General features: G+C 35.6%; 1 protein-coding gene across 1 annotated transcript; it reads right to left on the reverse strand.

The window, feature by feature from the left end:
- Positions 1-6,418: 6,418 nt before the first annotated feature.
- Positions 6,419-17,492, reverse strand: LOC149848294 (aldehyde dehydrogenase family 3 member H1-like). The gene is made up of 10 exons (XM_089989175.1): positions 17,008-17,492; positions 14,534-14,602; positions 14,341-14,437; positions 12,216-12,422; positions 11,412-11,527; positions 10,493-10,597; positions 10,214-10,386; positions 10,029-10,119; positions 6,956-7,105; positions 6,419-6,859 (listed from the first exon to the last, which is right to left on the reverse strand). Exons 1-10 carry the CDS (start codon positions 17,248-17,250, stop codon positions 6,614-6,616), a joined length of 1,497 nt encoding a protein of 498 aa, XP_089845301.1. The 5' UTR covers positions 17,251-17,492; the 3' UTR covers positions 6,419-6,613.
- Positions 17,493-18,383: the final 891 nt, after the last annotated feature.

Here is an 18,383-nt window from a genome sequence, read left to right on the forward strand (position 1 = left end):
TGTTTGGATGACTTGGGAAAGAAAATGGTAGTCTCGTGATCACAAATTCTTGTGATTTACCGGTGGTTGTTTTTCTTTACTTCTGCCCATTTGGGTGCTGAGGTATGACCTTTTTCATTTTAAAACCCATTTGGTTTTTTTGCATGAATGATTCCTTTAGGTGCCTACGTTTTTCATATCTCTGATTGGTTTTGTTGTTGGAACTATTTTTGCATCCATTGTATTAGTTCCGTTGATGTTGATTATGGGTTTCTCTTTGTACCCATCTTTTTTTTTCTGAAATTTGTGGTTCGGGTTCTTAGATTGGCCTGCCTTCATCTTTGATTTTGGGTAGTTTGATATTAGTTGTTGTTTGCTTGAATCTTTGAATATGTGTTCTACAATTGAATTTTGTTAGTATTCATAATGTTGGTTGATTTTGTTTATGGATGCATGGTTTGTTATGTTTCTCTTTTGTTATGATTTAAGGATGGTTGTGGGGTTTTTGAATGTGGGGTGTTTGCAAAAACCATTTTCTGCCGATGAATTGTTGGTTTCTAGTTAGATGTAAATTCATTATCACTACTTATGGATTAAAGATAATTTTTCTGCCACTGAATTATTTTCTTCTATTAACTAGATGTAAATTCATGCTTTTTATGGATGCATGATTCATTTTTACTATTTGAAATTGCAACCAAATATATTTGTTACAGAAAATATATATAGAAACATTACAAATTTATTAAAAAAACATAAAATATTGGTTTGCATGTGTTATGGGCATGTCCCATGTCATGTCCCTCTCTTGAATTGTCCATTAGACATAGGGACAAAAATAACGTGTCACATCAGAAAGCCCTTGCCACTTTAGATCCTTGGATTTGAGATACAAGGCCATCAACCTCACCTTGGGTAAAAGTTGGATGTGAGGATCAACTTTCTGAGGCCCAACTCTCCACCGTTGCAAATATGTCCCTGTGGAAATGTATGTGGTAAAGAAGTAGATACCACTGGGAAAATTTTTGTTTCTAATAAAACAAGGTCCATAAGAAAGGTCATGTGAGAGGTAGTAAAGTTGGGCACTATCTTTGAAACAGACAATTCTCAAGCCTTGTTCATCTTGGACTCGTAGACAGCACTCAATGTTAGTACTCTTATTTGTAGGTTTTAAGCAAAAAAAAAAGAAAGAAAGAAAGAAAGAAAGAAAGAAAGAAAGAAGAAACCATTATGACTAAGTCTAGCAGGTCCTTGCTAAAACCCTAAGGGTGCATTTTTTTTTATAGAAAACCCTAAGGGTGCATTTAAACGGCTTAGATTCAGATACTGAGGATTTCAGCTGGTGTGGGGTTCGCAGGGGGCCCTGCACCCGAGCATATTCAAATATTTAAGGGTTTTAGATCCCTGAAATTATGGCAGTGGTTCAAGGAAATTACAAATCTGCTACAACAATTTCATTTATATCAAATCTTACTCTAAAGATCCAAGGGATTCAAACACGCCTTAGTTTCTTTTCATTGGCATTGCTGAAAGACACTTGGTCAAAGTACCATTCAAGTTACACACAAATTCCTTAAGGTATGTTGGATGGCTTGGTCAAGGATTGGACGAAATGAACAAAAAAAGATGGAACAAAATACGGTTTCTATTCGTTCTGCAACAATTGTTCCAAGTTTAAGTCCAACGTTTGTTTGGACTGTATTCAAATGCTGTGTTCTAAATGTCTGTTGTTTGATGACGATGTGTGGATAACTTATAAAATTATGAATAATGGGTCAGATTACTTCGTTTTGGATCATATAACCCGACTCACCCAACCATTCGAGTGTTTTAACATGCTTATTATGGATTTTAACTTTGAATATAGATATAAGATTGGATCTAAAAAAAAAAAATTTGTTTAAAATTTAGGTAATTTAAAAAAATAAGAATCGATAATGCTTTAATCAATGTCATATTAGATCTAATTATGAAAGTTTATAAAAAAATTTTATAGATTGCAGCTCCAAATATAGATCTCAAACTGGATTGAAGTACGAAAAAATGTTTAAATTTTAGATAATTTGAGAAAAATAAGAATTTATATTTTTTATATACAAATGCAAAAACCATTAATAAATCATAAAAACCTAAAATGCAAGAAAATAAATCAAAAGACTTAACTACAAGAAAAAGAAACCATAAATAAATTATAAAATTATATATAAAAAACTCTAATGAAAGAAGATCAAAGAAAAACAACCCTAGTCAAATACAATAAAAGCTCTAATCAAATTAAATTTAAAAATCCCTAATTAAAAAGAGAGAGAGAAGGTCGGCCCTCCTCTGTCTATTTTTATTTTTCATTTGTTCCCCCCCCCCCCCCCCCCTCCCTGTCTTTTTGTAATAGGGGGTGAAACAAAAAGTCCACATTATTATGGATGCGGTGGACGACATTCTGTGTGTCCGCCGCGTCCAACATTTATTGAAATTAATGTTATTTTTTTATAATTTTTGTCATGCGCAATGTGGGGGATGCACCATCAAACGTACCCTTAAGGTGCAGCAACTCCTAAGGCTTGATCAAGTTACAAATCTATTGGCCTAATTTAGAATGACAAGCCGTAGGGCTCATGGGTGATCAGACATCAGACAAGTCCCAGAATCGATTGAACTTTCACTTGCTTTTACAACTTGAGTAGGTCTAGCTTGTCTGACTAGGTTTGGTCTTATTAGACTTGGTGCCCAAGTGTGGTTCTTAGAGGTGTCAATGAGTTTGGTATCACCAATACTAGATCTGGTAGGATCTGGGCGTGGTAATTAAAAAATAAGTCTGATTAGATGTTCGGGTCAGACCCACACGGTTCAATTAGCACATGAAGCCGGGTATGATATATGAGATTTCACACCAGGCCTGGGTTCAACCTAAGCTCCAACATTCACATTTTTCTAATGTAAAAAGTTATAAAAACTATTGTTATAACACACGGGTATGGTTTTGCTTTTGGTAGGTTCATTTGGACCCATGCCCAGATCTCTTTCTATGCCTCGATCAAAGTCCGACATAGGTTCGAACCCATGCCACCAGGCCTGGACAAGGTCCGAGCTCTTGACACCAAAGCACGATCTAAGTTATCAGCCTTTTTACCAAGGAAAGGAACATGGGCTCACATGTCGGTCTTGCTTTTGCATGGCATATGGGTCCCACCGTTGATATAGTGGTTGCTTCCCTAGATCGACGGTTCAAATACTTGGCATAGTGGCTACATAGTCTTGGGCCACTGTCCAAGCTGTTTTTTTTACATGTTTGCTTTAATTTGACATAAAAAAGCATACCTAACTAAAGGTTTGGCACTTTTAAAATTGAGATAATAAGGTGATTTCATAAATAATATACTGCTTTCAATCAATAGAGATTTTTTAAGCACAATCACGTCTGTCACGGCTGTTTTTAGATTCGGATCAGATGTGATCAATACCATATTCGATTAATTGAATATTAGTTAACCAAAGTTGGGTTCAGATTCATATTCAGATGGAGAAAAGGTAATGTGAAATCTGATATCCAATCCAAACGGAGACTATTTAGCATGATGGTTATCTAGAGATGGCAGTGGACGGGGGGAAATTGTTTGAGCCGAAAATGAAGAACATAAAACAGAATGAAAGTTAAAATCAAAACCCGTGCTAGAATGAAGGCAAGATTGAGGACAGAATTTTCAGACGGATGCCATCCTTAGTTGTCTGCTCTTAACGCAAAGTAAATAGTTTTGGCTAATAAGTTATAAAGAAAAACAAAGGTGATGTCGTTAACGTGTCAGTCTTGATATTCACACAGGTGACGCATATTCGCCTTCTTGACGTGACTTTACACAAAATTCTGCGTGCCAAAATGCCAACAATGTTCATGTTCAGAAGTACAATGGAGCACCTTATTTCCTTTTCCTTTAATGTGTGTACCCAATTGAATTTCTATAGATTCTGTGCTTATTTATTTACCACTTGAATTTTGGCACCATGGATGACTGACAGGTTGGTTTACTCTCCCCTTCTTTCTTGGTTTATGTTCTTTCTTTGAATTGATGGAAAGTTGGGGCATTTATGTGGGATGTCAAGTTTTCTAGGTTCATGCTATTTTCTGGCCTTGTTGGAAAGTTGGGAGTCATTATGTGTGTTCTCTGGGATGCGAAAGAATGAGCTTCAATTGGTGGGCATCTTTTCCTTGTGTGTTCTTTACAAGATTGGAGTGAAAACGTTCATTTTCACGTTTTGTTGATGTGGGTAGTTCCCCAAATTGTTTTTTGACGGTATTGGTGGTCAATATTTGTTGTTCTGGCATGTGAAACAATGAGTTTTGAATCGTTGGTTTTCTTTTTTCTTGGTTGTTTCTGAGAGTAGTGGGAGAAAATAGAGGTTTCTAATGTTTTCTTGGTGGCCGATGGACCGTAGAATGTGCTGTCTTTGTTCATATTTTTCATGTGGGGATAGACATAATCATTGCTGTTTTTTCTACTTGAGTTGGATTTTATGGGGTTGTATGAATTTTGTGCGAGAATTTGAACTTTGTCTCGAAATTCAATTGGATTTCTAAGGCCGATGTGACTCAAGTTTTTTGAATCATATTAGAAAGAATTGTGTGTGTGTGTGTGTGTGTGTGTGTTGGGGTGACGTGGAGTGGATGTCAAAATCTTAAGCTTATCAATCTTTCTAGATCTTGTAAATGTGTCTCCTCATTCTAGTTTTGGTACTGGTTTGCCGTATATCAGAGTGGTTGCTATCCCACGTTGGTCTAGTTTGGATCACTACCGGAAGTTTTAGTTGCAGTGACAGTTTGATAAGCAGTCGATTTCTCAGCTATAATGAAACGCCTTGTGCATCAAGCCTGTTTGGTGGAGCTACTTTTCCTTAGTCCTTACTGTTTAGGACTTGAGTTGCTTCTTTGTGCTTTACCCATCGAATCTGATCTTGCTGTGGCGTTACAGCAACTCTAGCCTGTTCAAGAATTACCTTCTTTGGATAGTGTTTTGCTGTTGATGCTGAAACGTTTACATTGGAATAAGATAAATTCAGAGGTGAAGTTAATATAATCATATCATAATGGGTGTTCAAGAAGAACATGTGCAGTCCAGTGATTGTGGGGTTCAGGATAATAAAACACCTTCAGTTTCTGAAGTTGAAAAAGGATCAGATCACATCTGCTTCTTATGAAGGTGCAGAGAAGGAAGGCTTGTTGGAAATTTGCCCTGTTTGTCAATGCCCAGAGCCTGATAGAAGGGGAGATGCTGCATTGATTTTCCTGGACATCATTCCACTGGTAGACATTGATTCACAAACTACTAAGGAAAACAGTTCAGATGACAAGGATCCAGTGAAGTATGCTTGTGGTAGTACTGATAAACCTAAAGGGTTTTATAATTTTTAACCAAAAAATAGCTTTTTGATATTTTAATATTTAAAAACAGTTTTATTAGAATATAATTAAATTTTATTAAAACATAAAATTATGTCAGTGCATGCCGTCGTGTCATTAGATTACATCCAGGTCTTTGAAGAGTTTTAAGAATCAACCGCCCACAATGTACCAGAATTTCATGATCTTGAAAAAAAAAACACTTTCTAAGGTGCAATTTCTCACAAACAAAGTACACTGAACACATCTATAGGGTCAGATTGAGCCAATACAGCTTGCACCTTGATTGCCAGCTAGATGCATTTAAAATATTATATTAGGAACACATTAATGGAAATGGTTTCCCATACTTCTTAATTATAAATTTTGTCATCTACCATGATCTATGAGAGAGAGAGAGAGAGAGAGAGAGAGAGAGAGAGAGAGAGAGAGAGAGAGAGAGAGAGAGAGAGAGAGAGACGTTAACTATAAGCAAATAAGGGGAATACTGACACTGATGAACTCTCGTCGATTCTCTTCTACTGAAGTGATCTTTTTCTCGTCTTCTTTTGAGAATTTGCTTTCTTCTTTATTTTCTTCCAGACCCATTTGTTTCTCTTTTAATTTAACTGTTATTTTTTTGATAAAGTAACAATACATGGCTGATACATGGCAATCTATAGATTGCTGATTTACAGACATGTCTCAAGCAGAGCCTTATTCAACCACACCAATATAACACGAAGAAATAGACCACTTCCTATACGTTCAAAGTCAATGCACCCTAATAAAGAACCAGCTGAGTCCAAATGAAAGTGGAAAGGTGTTGGTTTTGTTGCTTGGTGCTAATGGAATAAATTTGTCTGATGAAGTACGAATTTTTAGTTCATACAGCAAAATTTTCAGGTAAACTAGAAAAATGGCTATTGCCATATCTAGGAAAATGTTGATTGCCATATCCAACTCTGCAGCAGCTTCCCCAAAAAATCTCTTTGCAAAACGCCCTTGCTTTGGCACAATAGATCGAACGACAGACTTGATCTTTAGGTCTATTCTTGGTTAGTCTATCACTACTCTACGTAACACCATTAACATAGCCATGAAAGTTTCTTACAAATGAAAGTGTCCAGGCAAGAAATTGAATAAGAATTAAGAATAAAATAACAAATCTAAAGGAACTAAACTTCTATTGAGTCATACAAATATGAATGGAGGTGAGCACCAAGATGATATATAAATATATAGATCATCCAATCAGGAGGTATTTCAATTGCCCTTGCGGTTCCATTGGATAAGCGATAGAACCAAACCAATCATGTCACCCATGAAAACAGACCTCAAAAACTTCAGTTTTTTGGCATTGTAAGGAGGATACCTTGCAGAAAAATCCCCGATGAAGCTCCGATGCAACACTGGCTTCTTGTGACTAAAGGCATCAAATGAGTACTTACCATGATAAGCTCCAATCCCACTGTCCCCAACTCCACCAAAAGGTAATGAGGGATTTGTGACCTGATTAACAACAAAAACAACAATCAAACCAGTTGGTCAGAAACATAATTCAATTGCAAAATGTTAGTAAATAAGCATATGAGCAAGCAAGCCTACATGTATGATGGTGTCATTGACAATCATGCCTCCTGCAGAGATTTGCTGCACAAACATCTTCTCGAGCTGTTTATCCTTTGTGAAGAGGTAAGCAGCAAGTGGTTTTGGTTGTGAGTTTATTATATCAAAGCTATCTTCAATTTTGTCTACCTGCTCATGGATAGCAGAAAGATTTTCAGGATGACATAGTTAAGGCAGCTTCTGCATGGTATCAAGAGTGCTAACTTGATCCCTTGGATGGTTTTCAAAGCCTAAAACTACTGAAAATAAATGTATAAAGCATGTTGTAACACTGAAAGAGTGAATCAATCCTTGGATGTATGAGTAAAGTGGAGGTTTTTTGTTCAAAAGATTTCATTTACTTAAGTGCAAACATAAGCATTAGTTGTGCTTGCTAGTTGAACAACTTTATGCATGTGCATCTATTTGTGCATGTGTGCATGCATCTCTCTTATGATGAAGCAACAACAAGAAATTTTCAGTCATCCTTTGGAGGACAATCCATTCTAACTGTAATAGGGTGCAAAGATATTGTACATAATGTGAATTTGTTACTTGAAATATAGGCCTATGGTTTACTCTCAGACACTATGACAGAAACTTTGTCCGCTTTTTTCCTGGAAGCATATCAAACCCTAGCATGACTTTTTCATACACAAACTGATCATGTAACTTGTTTTTGCAAACTGTATAAAATAATTGTACAATACTACCTAGCATAAAATCATAAGTGTGAGTTTCATCTGCTCAAACCGACATAGTAGAAGTCTCCAGCACAATTCATTTATTACACAATATGTTTTGCATTGAGTTATCTTGATGTAAAAATCAGATCTTTTGATCATGAAATTTGGTGCATTATTGACCATTGGTTTTTGAAGCTCTTGAAAAACATGCTTATGCATCACACCACACAATCCAAACATGTTTCTTACTATTGATGCAGAAAATATCCGAAAAAGGGTTGACAAATCTGTTGGGGTCTACTAGATAATGCAGTAGTAACAATAATGCATACATACATACATACCGGGGCGGAGCCACATTAGGGTGCCCACCCTGGCCCGAAAATTTCCCCAATAGGGGTTCGGGTCAGGGTGGGAACTGCTAAACCTGTGTAAGGTCGGGTCAGGGTGGGCACACTCCGACCCAAGCCTCTTTTACGGGAGTCCCATTGTCCCACTCCACCCCTCGACCCTGACTTCTCTCCCAACTCCCCTGATGTTGGACACCTCTTTGTACTCCGATGGGCCATCCATCATCCGACGACACCAACAGCGGTGAGCACGCCATTGACTTGAGCTCTCTCTCTCTCTCAACTTTGATGGACTGCGTCCGGCCATCCACCGTCCGACGACCTCTCTAACACACGTCCTTGGCCCTGGTGGCTCGGTCTTCTTGTTTTCATTTTTTTTTCTGAAATGCCAGATAGGCTTTTGATTTTAGGGGGTTTGTTTGTTTTTAATTTCAATTAGCATAATGTATTTAGGGGTTTAGGTTTTTTATTTAGTTTTTTAGAAATAACACGAAATTTTAATTAGGGTTTTAAGGTTTTGTTTGTTTTTTTACTTTTAATTAGCATAATGAATATAGGGGTTTAGGATATTATTTATTTATTTTTGAAATAGCATGGAATTTTCATTAGGGTTTTAGGCCTTTTGTGTTTTTTTTTCAATTAGCATTTGGCATAAATATAAATGCTTGATTTTGGTTAGAATATTAGGGGTTTTAATCTTTTTCTAATTGGCATAAGTCTATGATTTTCTTTCTAGGATTTAGGTTGTTGATTTGGATTTTTCCAAATGACATGAATATGTAATTAGGGTTTCATGGTTTTTTTTTGCTATTTTTTTCAATTATCATTAAGCATGATTCAATTAATGAATGTTTGATTTTGATTATCAACCCCTAAATTTGATTTTTGTTAGGATTTAAACTTTTTATTTTGGTTTTTCAAATAACATAAATATTTAATTAGTTTTTTTTTTTCAATTAGCATATCTATGAATGGTGTTTGTTAGGATTTAGGGTTTTGATATGGTTTTTTTAGAATGACTAAATGTTTAGTTTATGGTTTTAGGGGTTTTTTTGTATGTTTTTTTCAATTACCATTTACCATTAAGCATTAATCCATGAATATTATGTGATTTGATTTTGGTTAGAATATTAGGCATTTTTTTATCAGTTAACATTACTGCATAATTTATGATGTTTGTAGAAGCTAAGGTTTTGATTTGGTTTTTCCAGAATAACATAAATGTTATGGTTTTGATTTAGTTATGGTTTTAGGTTTTTTCTGTGTTTTTGTAATTATCATTAGGCATAAATTCATGAATATTGCATGATTTGATTTTGGTTAGATTATTAAGTTTTTTCTATCAATTAGAAAAAATGCATAATTTATGATGTTTGTAGTAATTAGGGTATTGATTTTGGTTTTCTTAGAATGGAAAAAATGTTTAGTTATGGTTTTAGGGTTTGTCTGTATATTTTTTTTTCTAATTACCATTAGGCATGAGTCCATGAATATTGCATGATTTGATTTTGGTTAGAATATTATAGTTTTTTATCAATTAGCATAAATGCATAATGTATGATGTTTGTAGAAATTAGGGTTTTGATTTGGTTTTTTAGAATGACAAATGTTTAGTTATGGTTTTTTGGTTTTTGGTTTTTTTTATTACCATTAGGCATGAATCCATGAATATTGAATGATTTGATTTTGGTTAGAATGTTAAGTTTTTTTTATCAATTAGCATAAATACATAATTTATGATGTTTGTAGGAGTTAGGGTTTTGATTTGGTTTTTTTAACTCTAGGTGCATTTTTTGTGCCTCTATATAATTTAGAGTTTTTACTCTACATGCCTGTATATAAAAGTAAAATCTAGGTGCATTTGTGCCCACACTAGTCTAGATTCTTGGCTCCACCTCACACTAAACAAGAGATGGGTATGCTTTATGCATGAATAAACATCACTTCATGCTTTTGAATATGCTCAAATAGATGATTATTTATCTTCCACAAGTTGTATCTATTCTTTCTTTTGTAAATAAAAGTAGTGCTACTCACTGTGATAATGGGAAGCAAGGGGCCAAATATCTCCTCATTCATCATCAAGGCATCTGCTGGAACATCCAGCAAGATTGTTGGTGCAATCATTCTACAGTGAAAAAGAACAAACTTCAATACATTGCAAATGATTTTCCATTTGCATTTTGTACTTACAAATTTAATAGGACAGAATTCACACTTACAGGCTCTTTTCATCTCGTTGGCCTCCAAGAACAATCTTACTAGAAGCCTTTTCATCATCTAACAACTTTGTTAAGCGTCCAAAATGGTTGAGATTAACTATGCGAGACAAATCGCGTGACTCAAGAGGATTGTTCCCATAAAATGACGTTAATGTACGTTTAAAAGATTCTATCTGCAAAATAGTCAAAACCAAGTTTCATATAATAATATCATCAAAGTACATTTCCCAAAAGAGAATGTAAACATGCTCCAACAGAGAATGTAACATGCAACAGTACCAGTTTTGGAGCAAATGACTTTGTTGTTATGACATAATCAGCAGCTATACAAGCTTGACCATTATTGGATCCCCACTTGCCCGCAGCAACCCGTTTTGTGGTAACCTTCAGAAGGTGTAAAAAAACCAGCTTCTTAATAAAATGACACTGTAAAATTTTGTTAAGGAACCTATCAAAAGTACATGCTGAATAGGCATTTGAAGCTCTCCCTAACTAGGTACTTAACTGGCCTCAAGCCCCAAGAATTGGAAACGAGCAATTTCACTAGGTAAAACAGGGGTCACCGGAAACTCTATTGCATGTGGGAAACTCATTTCCTGGGAAACTGTTTCTGAAACTGGAAGCCTAGTATTTCCGAAACTTGTGGGAAACTTCTAAAAATGTATAGAAACCTGTTTCCCATTGAGCACATCACATGGAAAACCTACTTATTTTACATGGGAAACTCGATTTCCTTATTTATGGTACATATTTTGCAAATTTTTTTGCATGTTTCTCTTAAATAAGAATTTTCTTTTCTCAATAAAAAGTTGAAATTCATGTGTTATTCAAAATTATAATTATTTATTTTAGAAACTAAATTTTGTAAATATTTTTAATATTAAGAACATAATGTATTAGATGAAATTTCAAAATTTAATGTAACTGCATTATTTTTCCTATTCATCTATTCTATCTAAACATATGTTGCATTTACATACTTTATTTATGATATTTAATACTTTTAAAAGTAACCTGAAATCACAATGTTAGTAAAGAAATTTGTTAGTTTGTGTAAACTTATAATATTCTTCATACATATTCTCAATGCAACCTTGGTTGAAAGTTTGAAACACAACAATTAGGTTTTAAAGGAGAGTATTTACTGCTAACATGAGTAATTAACTAACAGTGTAGATCTTCAATACCCAATTATTACTTTTAGATCAGTGTTTGAATCAATGATTACTGGGCATTTCCCTCCAAGCTCCAAGACTACAGGTGTAAGATGCTTCGCAGCTGCAGACATTACTATGCGTCCAACTTTGGTACTGCCTGCACAAAACCAAGTAGCATAACAATTATTAAAATTTAAGTTGATTCAGAAATTCTAAAAAATCAACGCCTTTTAGGTCTCATGATGATTTATACTGTAATACTTTACTATATAAATTCTGAACATTAGGGTTTATATAAATGTACCCAAATGTTTCCAGTTGAAACTTTAGCTTTCATAAAACCTGGGATATCATAGAAAACCCTCAGGGTGTAACCATGTTTTAAGTTTCTTTCATCATAACTGAGCAAAACCCAGTTTCGGCACCATTGGGTGACAGAAGACTGGCTTCCCAAATCCTGGCTTTTGAAAAAACCAGATTTTTAAACACTTCAAAATTCTAGATTTTGGTAAACCCAGGTCTATGACAACTTAGACTTTACAAAAACATGGGTTATTGTAACCCACTAACCCAGCATTTGGTATGTGTCATCCAAACTACTCCTGAGCCTAGACTTTACAAAAACATGGGTTATTGTAACCCACTAGCCCAGCATTTGGTATGTGTCATCCAAACTACTCCTGAGGATGAATCCTACAAGATGGCTTATTTGAAAATTTTGGGTGGGAGAGAATTTTAAGATTTCAGGTGGTATCATGAATCCATTCATAAGTTTTATGGTGGTGTCCACTGGACATCCACCCAACCCAGCTTGCAAAGCAAATTAAATAAATAAACAATTCTACCTGTATAGAATATTTTATCCCACTTTTGCTCCAGCAGCGCAGTAGTTTCCTCCACGGCCCCTTCAACAATTCTTACAGCAGAGTTGTCCAAATATTCTGATGCCATTGATGCAATCAATGAAGAAGTGGCAGGTGAAATCTCAGATGGTTTTAAAACTACAGCATTTCCAGCTGCAATGGCTCCGATGACTGGATCAATTGATAACACTGCAAAACATCCTCAACCATTAGGAAGGTTTAATTTCTGTCACATGCAGACCCAGATTCACAACATGGGCTTTATAAAGCGGTAAGCGAATAACACAAAAAATCTCAGAATGTATACTTGGAGCATGAAATTCATTTGGATAAAACCCAAGCAGATTAACCACCAGCGAAATGTTAAATTAAACTCCGTGTTCCCAGAGAGTTTCCTAATGTTAAGAAAACAGAATCCCATAACCAAAACTCAGTGACAATGTTTTAGGACTGCAGGAATTTAGTGGCATGCTTCATGTGAGAGACACAACTCCATTCTTAAGATATACTCTCCATTAAAGAGTAGAGCACTGCACTGTTTCAGGTCCATTCTATGGTACATTGAAAGTACGGAACTACATGACAAGATCTCATCAAATGAAAGGTGATCATCCGCAGTTGAAACAAAATGCATGAAACTAAATATAGGCCATAGAAACATGACTCAGAGTGGACACACAAAACATCAACTGCCAACAGGAATTTGGATAAATTTACCTATATAATGTTAGGCCATCTACTTGAGGTCACATTGAATACCTCACAGAAAAAGCCAATCTCCAAGACATCTAATTCTACTTTTGCATCTTTAAGTCAATTCTAGGCCAAAGGTTGACATGGACATATTATGTTGATCTTTAAGAACATCCATACCCTCCTCTTTCAGGACACTAACGGTAAGAACATTGCCAGGCTTGAAATCCTAGAACATGTAGTTGTATGACACAAACGCATCAGCATTGAAGCACTCAGCAAGAGAACTAGATAAGAAGCTTTTTTTCTTGGAGAAAGAAACAGTGGAATAATCACCAACAGGAATACTATAAAATCCTAGACAAAAGGCATGTGCAAGTAAAAACAGAAGGAATTTGTTAACAGATGTAAGTTGTGGACCTAAAGTGTAGAAGGTATGACTCATGAATAGATAATTATAGGACTGATTCCTTTTTTAATATTATTAATAAGTGATGATCTTGTGACAGAACTCAACCATGATGATTAGGACGTCACTTGAATAATTTACGCAAATATTTAGTACAGTGAGGAACAAGAGCATTAAATAACCATCAGTTTGGAACAAAACTGATATTCACTCAGAAGATTGGCACTTTTCACAAATGGGCCTAAAGATAATCATAATATTTATTGCTTTATTTTACATAATTGCCTTCAGAGAAAGCTTGACCTGGAATTGCTGTACTTTCCTAGTAAGATGGCTGTCAATTTTTTCCAATCAAACAGCAGCTAATTCCTCAAAATTCACATTTTAATTTAGCATGGCATATTGGAACTATGGAAGATATGTGCTGCTTCAGTTAGCACATGCATACACGAGTGCACACACACACAAGAGAGAGAGAGATTTTGATTCTTATCCCTCAACGAAGCCTCACCCAGAGTTCATCATAATCCTTACAAAACTTTATTTTGAACCAGACTGTTATTTAATAAACAAAGAGAGCTACAACATTTAACATGCAGTAAAAATCAACATAAAACATGTAAAACCAGCTGCCATAACACCGTAAGGAACCAACCCAAACATCGAACACAGTAGCCCATAAAATTTCAGCACGAAACTGTACAGTTGGAGCCTTAGACTAAACACGTCTGATTCTTAAAATGAAAAACAAATTATCCATTAATAGTGATATCAAAGTGGATGGTGACTTCAAATAAAACTGAAGTGCATCATGAACAGGTCCTTGTATTCTTGTAAGTCCACCATAGGATTTAGATCGATCAATAGGAAAAAGAGAAAATAAACGAGATATTTGTCATCACTATTGTATCCAGAACAATAAAACCAGTTTAGATCACTGGATACAATAGAGCCATCACATAAGGGTCTTAAAAGATGAAATACAGGCCATAAGATTCTACTTACGCAAGGGGTAATTCCATGCAGAAATAACCAGAACAACTCCTAGCGGTTCTGAGATGATTTCTGCTGATCCAGGCATAGATGTGAGTGACACAGGTGCCTGAAAAAATAAAAGTATGCTAAGATAGAATCATAAAGAAACAATATCAGCAGGAAACACTAAATGCTTAGATATTTCATACTCTAACTTGAATACCTTTTGTGGTTTCATCCAACTCTTCAATTGCTTGAGAATAAATTCACATGATGATCGCAACATAGATATCTGAATGCAGAACCAACCATGTTTTGTAAGTAAATAATGGTGTAACTGTCTGATAGATTACACTCAAAATCTCCCCATACTCTTAGCCGCTCAGTGTTTTACATGACCATATAGTCCTGAAGTCCAAGTGGCCAACATATATCATTATGGAACAGGCACCAAGTTGCACACTCCTATGATAGCGTACCATGCTTTTAAAGTGACATAAGAACACATAACACAATTTAAACAGCATCAATGTTCATTGCCATTCATGACTGCTCATTTGAGAAACTAGTTTATCATGTTTATCATCACTATGTTTGTTGACTGGATTAGATCCTTTTTGTTCACAAGAGTAATGTGGATGTGTGTGGTTTCTCTTGTTAGTTATATGAACAGAGATTGATTCCACCAAGTACGGAATTAGCCAACCCTATGTTTCAAGTAAACAGCAAGGACTCAGATACTTTTTCCAGAACTCTAATTATAAAATTGGGTTAAAAAAGGTGAACGTAACCTTGATTATGTAACATGGGCACTTCAATATGATCAGCACACCCATGTAGTGCCATTACTGCAGAACTCATATTCATGTAAGACAGACTCCTAGGTACCATGAATAACTTGAATACGGGTTATAACTACTGCTGGATCTCTTTGCTGCCTAGTCCAATAACTGAAAGAAACTTTGGAAAAAAATTGAATTAAAAAAGATGTTAATATTTAAAGAAAGCGAAGGTGATAATCAAAGAAATAGTTAAATTTAAAACTGAAAAAAGACGTCAAAGTCAGCAATAATAAAAATAGAAAATAGGAAATATAATATTTTATGTGATCTATTCTGAAATACAACAACAACAACTACTATACTACGCCTTCATCCCAAAACAATTGGGGTCGGCGATATGAACCAACAAAGAAAATCATTCTGGGTCTTCCACATGAATCCTTCTCCTCCAATCATTTCTATCCAATGCCATGTCCTCGGTGATCTATTCTGAAATGCCAACAGAAAATCCTGAAATCTACAAGTCATTGAAGTATAAATGGTGCTGGATATCTTTGCTACCTATTTCAATAATTGAAAGAAACTCGTGAACAGGAGTGACCTCAAAAAGTTGTTAATTATTAAAGAAAGAGAAGGTCATAATTAAAGATCCAGTTAAATTTAAATTGAAAGAACAGAAATCCAAACAGTCAGAAAAAAATTAGAAAATTGATGTTATGATAATTTCTTGCATAACTTAGTCTGAGAATATGCCCACAACTCCAAGTAAAATATTTATTGGCTGCTGGTAATAATCAAGAGACTATAAGATGGAAAACTGTAAATTGAAAATCATGCTTCAAAGACTTATAGACACCATATTCAAGGGTATCTAAATTTAAAAACAGAAACACAAATACCAAGAAAAAGAATTAGCACACTAAAGTAAAAAGGTCATTGGATCTCTGTTCTTCCAAAAATCAACACTAAAAAGAAAATTAAAATCAGAATAACAAAATCTAATAAACCAATGTATACTAGAGGGCCATAGCAGTATGTATCAAAACTTAGTCCAAGATAAAAGTCAGAAGCTCGAATCAACAAAGAACAGTGAATCTAACAAACATTAGACACCACCTAGAATTAATTAAATGAACAAATAATTGAAGCGCAACAGTTTTTTGTTCCATTTAGGTATCATATTAAACCATTTACAAATTTAAAACATATATATTTACAAAATAACAACTTTAAAAACCCAACTGAGCCCATATACAATCACGCATAACAAAAACCACAAACTTAGAAGCACAAAAAAGAAACTGAGCGCAACTAAAGTAGAGTGAAAAATTAAAACACGGTAACTAAATAAAAAAAACGATTGTTAGTTCTTCTTTAGTACCTCATAATTCACCAAAAAAAAAGCGAAAAAAAAAGTATTGCAACAAAATTGACGAAGGCCATTGTATAGAAAAATCACTTGGTTTGAGAAACATTACGGCAATCAAAATCCGAGTCCTCAATTCAACCATTCATGGAAAACCTGAACCAAACTGATAAAGACCATAGTCTAGAAAAACCCTTGGTCCAAGACACAAGAAACACTTGAAAAAAAACGTCGCTCTCTATTCACCAATCCGTAAATAAGCTGAACCAACATACTAAAGAAGGTAAATAAGCTAAACCAACATGACAAAAACTACACTTTAGGAAACCTTCACATGATAAAACACAAGAGCAAGCAAGACCACTAGTCCAACAATGAAAAGCCAGAAACAGAATCGTTTAACTAATACCAAAACCATTACAAAAACCAATAAAAAGACACCAACATAGGTCAACACCTTAGAGAGAGAGATCCCTGAAAACAAAAATCCACCAATATGGTGCAAACCCATAGTTAGTTAGTTAGTTAGAGAGAGAGAGAGAGAGAGACCTCAGCGACGTAAGTCTCGAAATTGGGCTTGCGGAGGTCATGGTGCAGGGCCTCAATGATTTTATCCTCTTTCTCCACGACGAATTTAATGATCATCTTGAGCTGATGAGTCCTCCATTCGTAGCTCCTCGTCCTGCCGCTGTTGAAGCTCTGCCTCAACTCCCTCACCAAGCACCCACACCTCTCCCTATCAAAAGATGCTGCTGCCGGTGGTGACACTTGTGCCACCACATTCAGAGCCATTTTTTTTTTTTTGAGAAGACGACCAATCAACCAAAAATCAGCCAACACAAACAGAAAAAAACCAAGACAGATATATCGATTGGGGGGAGAAGACGTAGATCAGAGAGCAAGTGAGTCTGGTAAACAGACTTTACAGGATCTCGGTGGTGACACGCCAGATCCTTCTCTTATATTTTATTGGATTATTTGTTTCTTTTTTTATTGGTCAGTTGGCTAAACTGACCTCCATATCACGTTACCCAGGTCCCAGGACGCCTAACTGTAGGACCAAAATTACCAAACTCGGTTTAGATTTGAATTCTACAGCGCAGATGACCAAATTGTGTTGCAGAAAGTAATGCATGCCACTGTTGGTTGTATACCTTTGGTCAAAGGTTGGTAAAGGCTTTGACTTGGCTCACTTGGGAGGTTGAGTGCTCGTCTCTATGTTTAAAGTCACAGTGTATCAAGTTTAAACTTAATTACAAGCTTCGATACTTGATCTAGTTCAGTAGGACATGTCTTTTTCCTTAGTTATACCTTCTAAGGAAAATCTCAATTGGATCCTAAATATATGGTTGGGTATGGTTGATTGAAGTTAGGGCTGGTAAACGAGCCAAACAAACTGAACAGGGCATGTTCGGGCTTGGCTTGTACTCCTTTCTAGCCAAGTCCAGCTTGATCTTGGCTTGTCCCCGAATGAGACGAGTCGAACACGAGTTGGCTCGAGTAAAAACATTGCATATATATATATATATATATATATATACGATCTCTCCCAAGTCTGTGTTCGGACTCAACTCATTTAAGCTAAATGAGCAGCTCATGGCGAACTGTCCAGTCACGAGCTTAGGTCAACCATATGATGACTAAAGCTTAAACCAACATCCAACAGACTTGAGTAGGTTGGCTGGAGTCCCTAGTCAATGGCTATGAATATAAAGGTGACCAGCTTGATCCACAAGTGGGCTCTGTCTATACTGCACCTTGATTTGTTGAGTTTGAATCTTGATCTGAGTAACAAAACTTGCACGGAATCGTAGCCGAAACCGAATCACTCTGTGGACAAGGTCTAGTCCACTCGGGCCGGATCCGGAACAGCCAAAAATTTCAAAACCACCATCCTGGATCCGGCCCATTTAACCAACCAACCT

Source organism: Nuphar pumila, chromosome 1 (assembly GCF_984573655.1).
Source record: "Nuphar pumila chromosome 1, dmNupPumi1.hap1.1, whole genome shotgun sequence".
Lineage (NCBI taxonomy): Eukaryota > Viridiplantae > Streptophyta > Magnoliopsida > Nymphaeales > Nymphaeaceae > Nuphar > Nuphar pumila.

Coding starts and splice junctions, on each gene's coding strand:
- LOC149848294 (XM_089989175.1), bottom strand. CDS start 17,250: ATGGCTCTGAATGTGGTGGCACAAGTGTCACCACCGGCAGCAGCATCT. Junction 7,106..10,028: donor CCTTGCTTCCCATTATCACA/GTGAGTAGCACT, acceptor ATCCATGAGCAG/GTAGACAAAATTGAAGATAG. Junction 6,860..6,955: donor TCAATGACACCATCATACAT/GTAGGCTTGCTT, acceptor GTTGTTAATCAG/GTCACAAATCCCTCATTACC.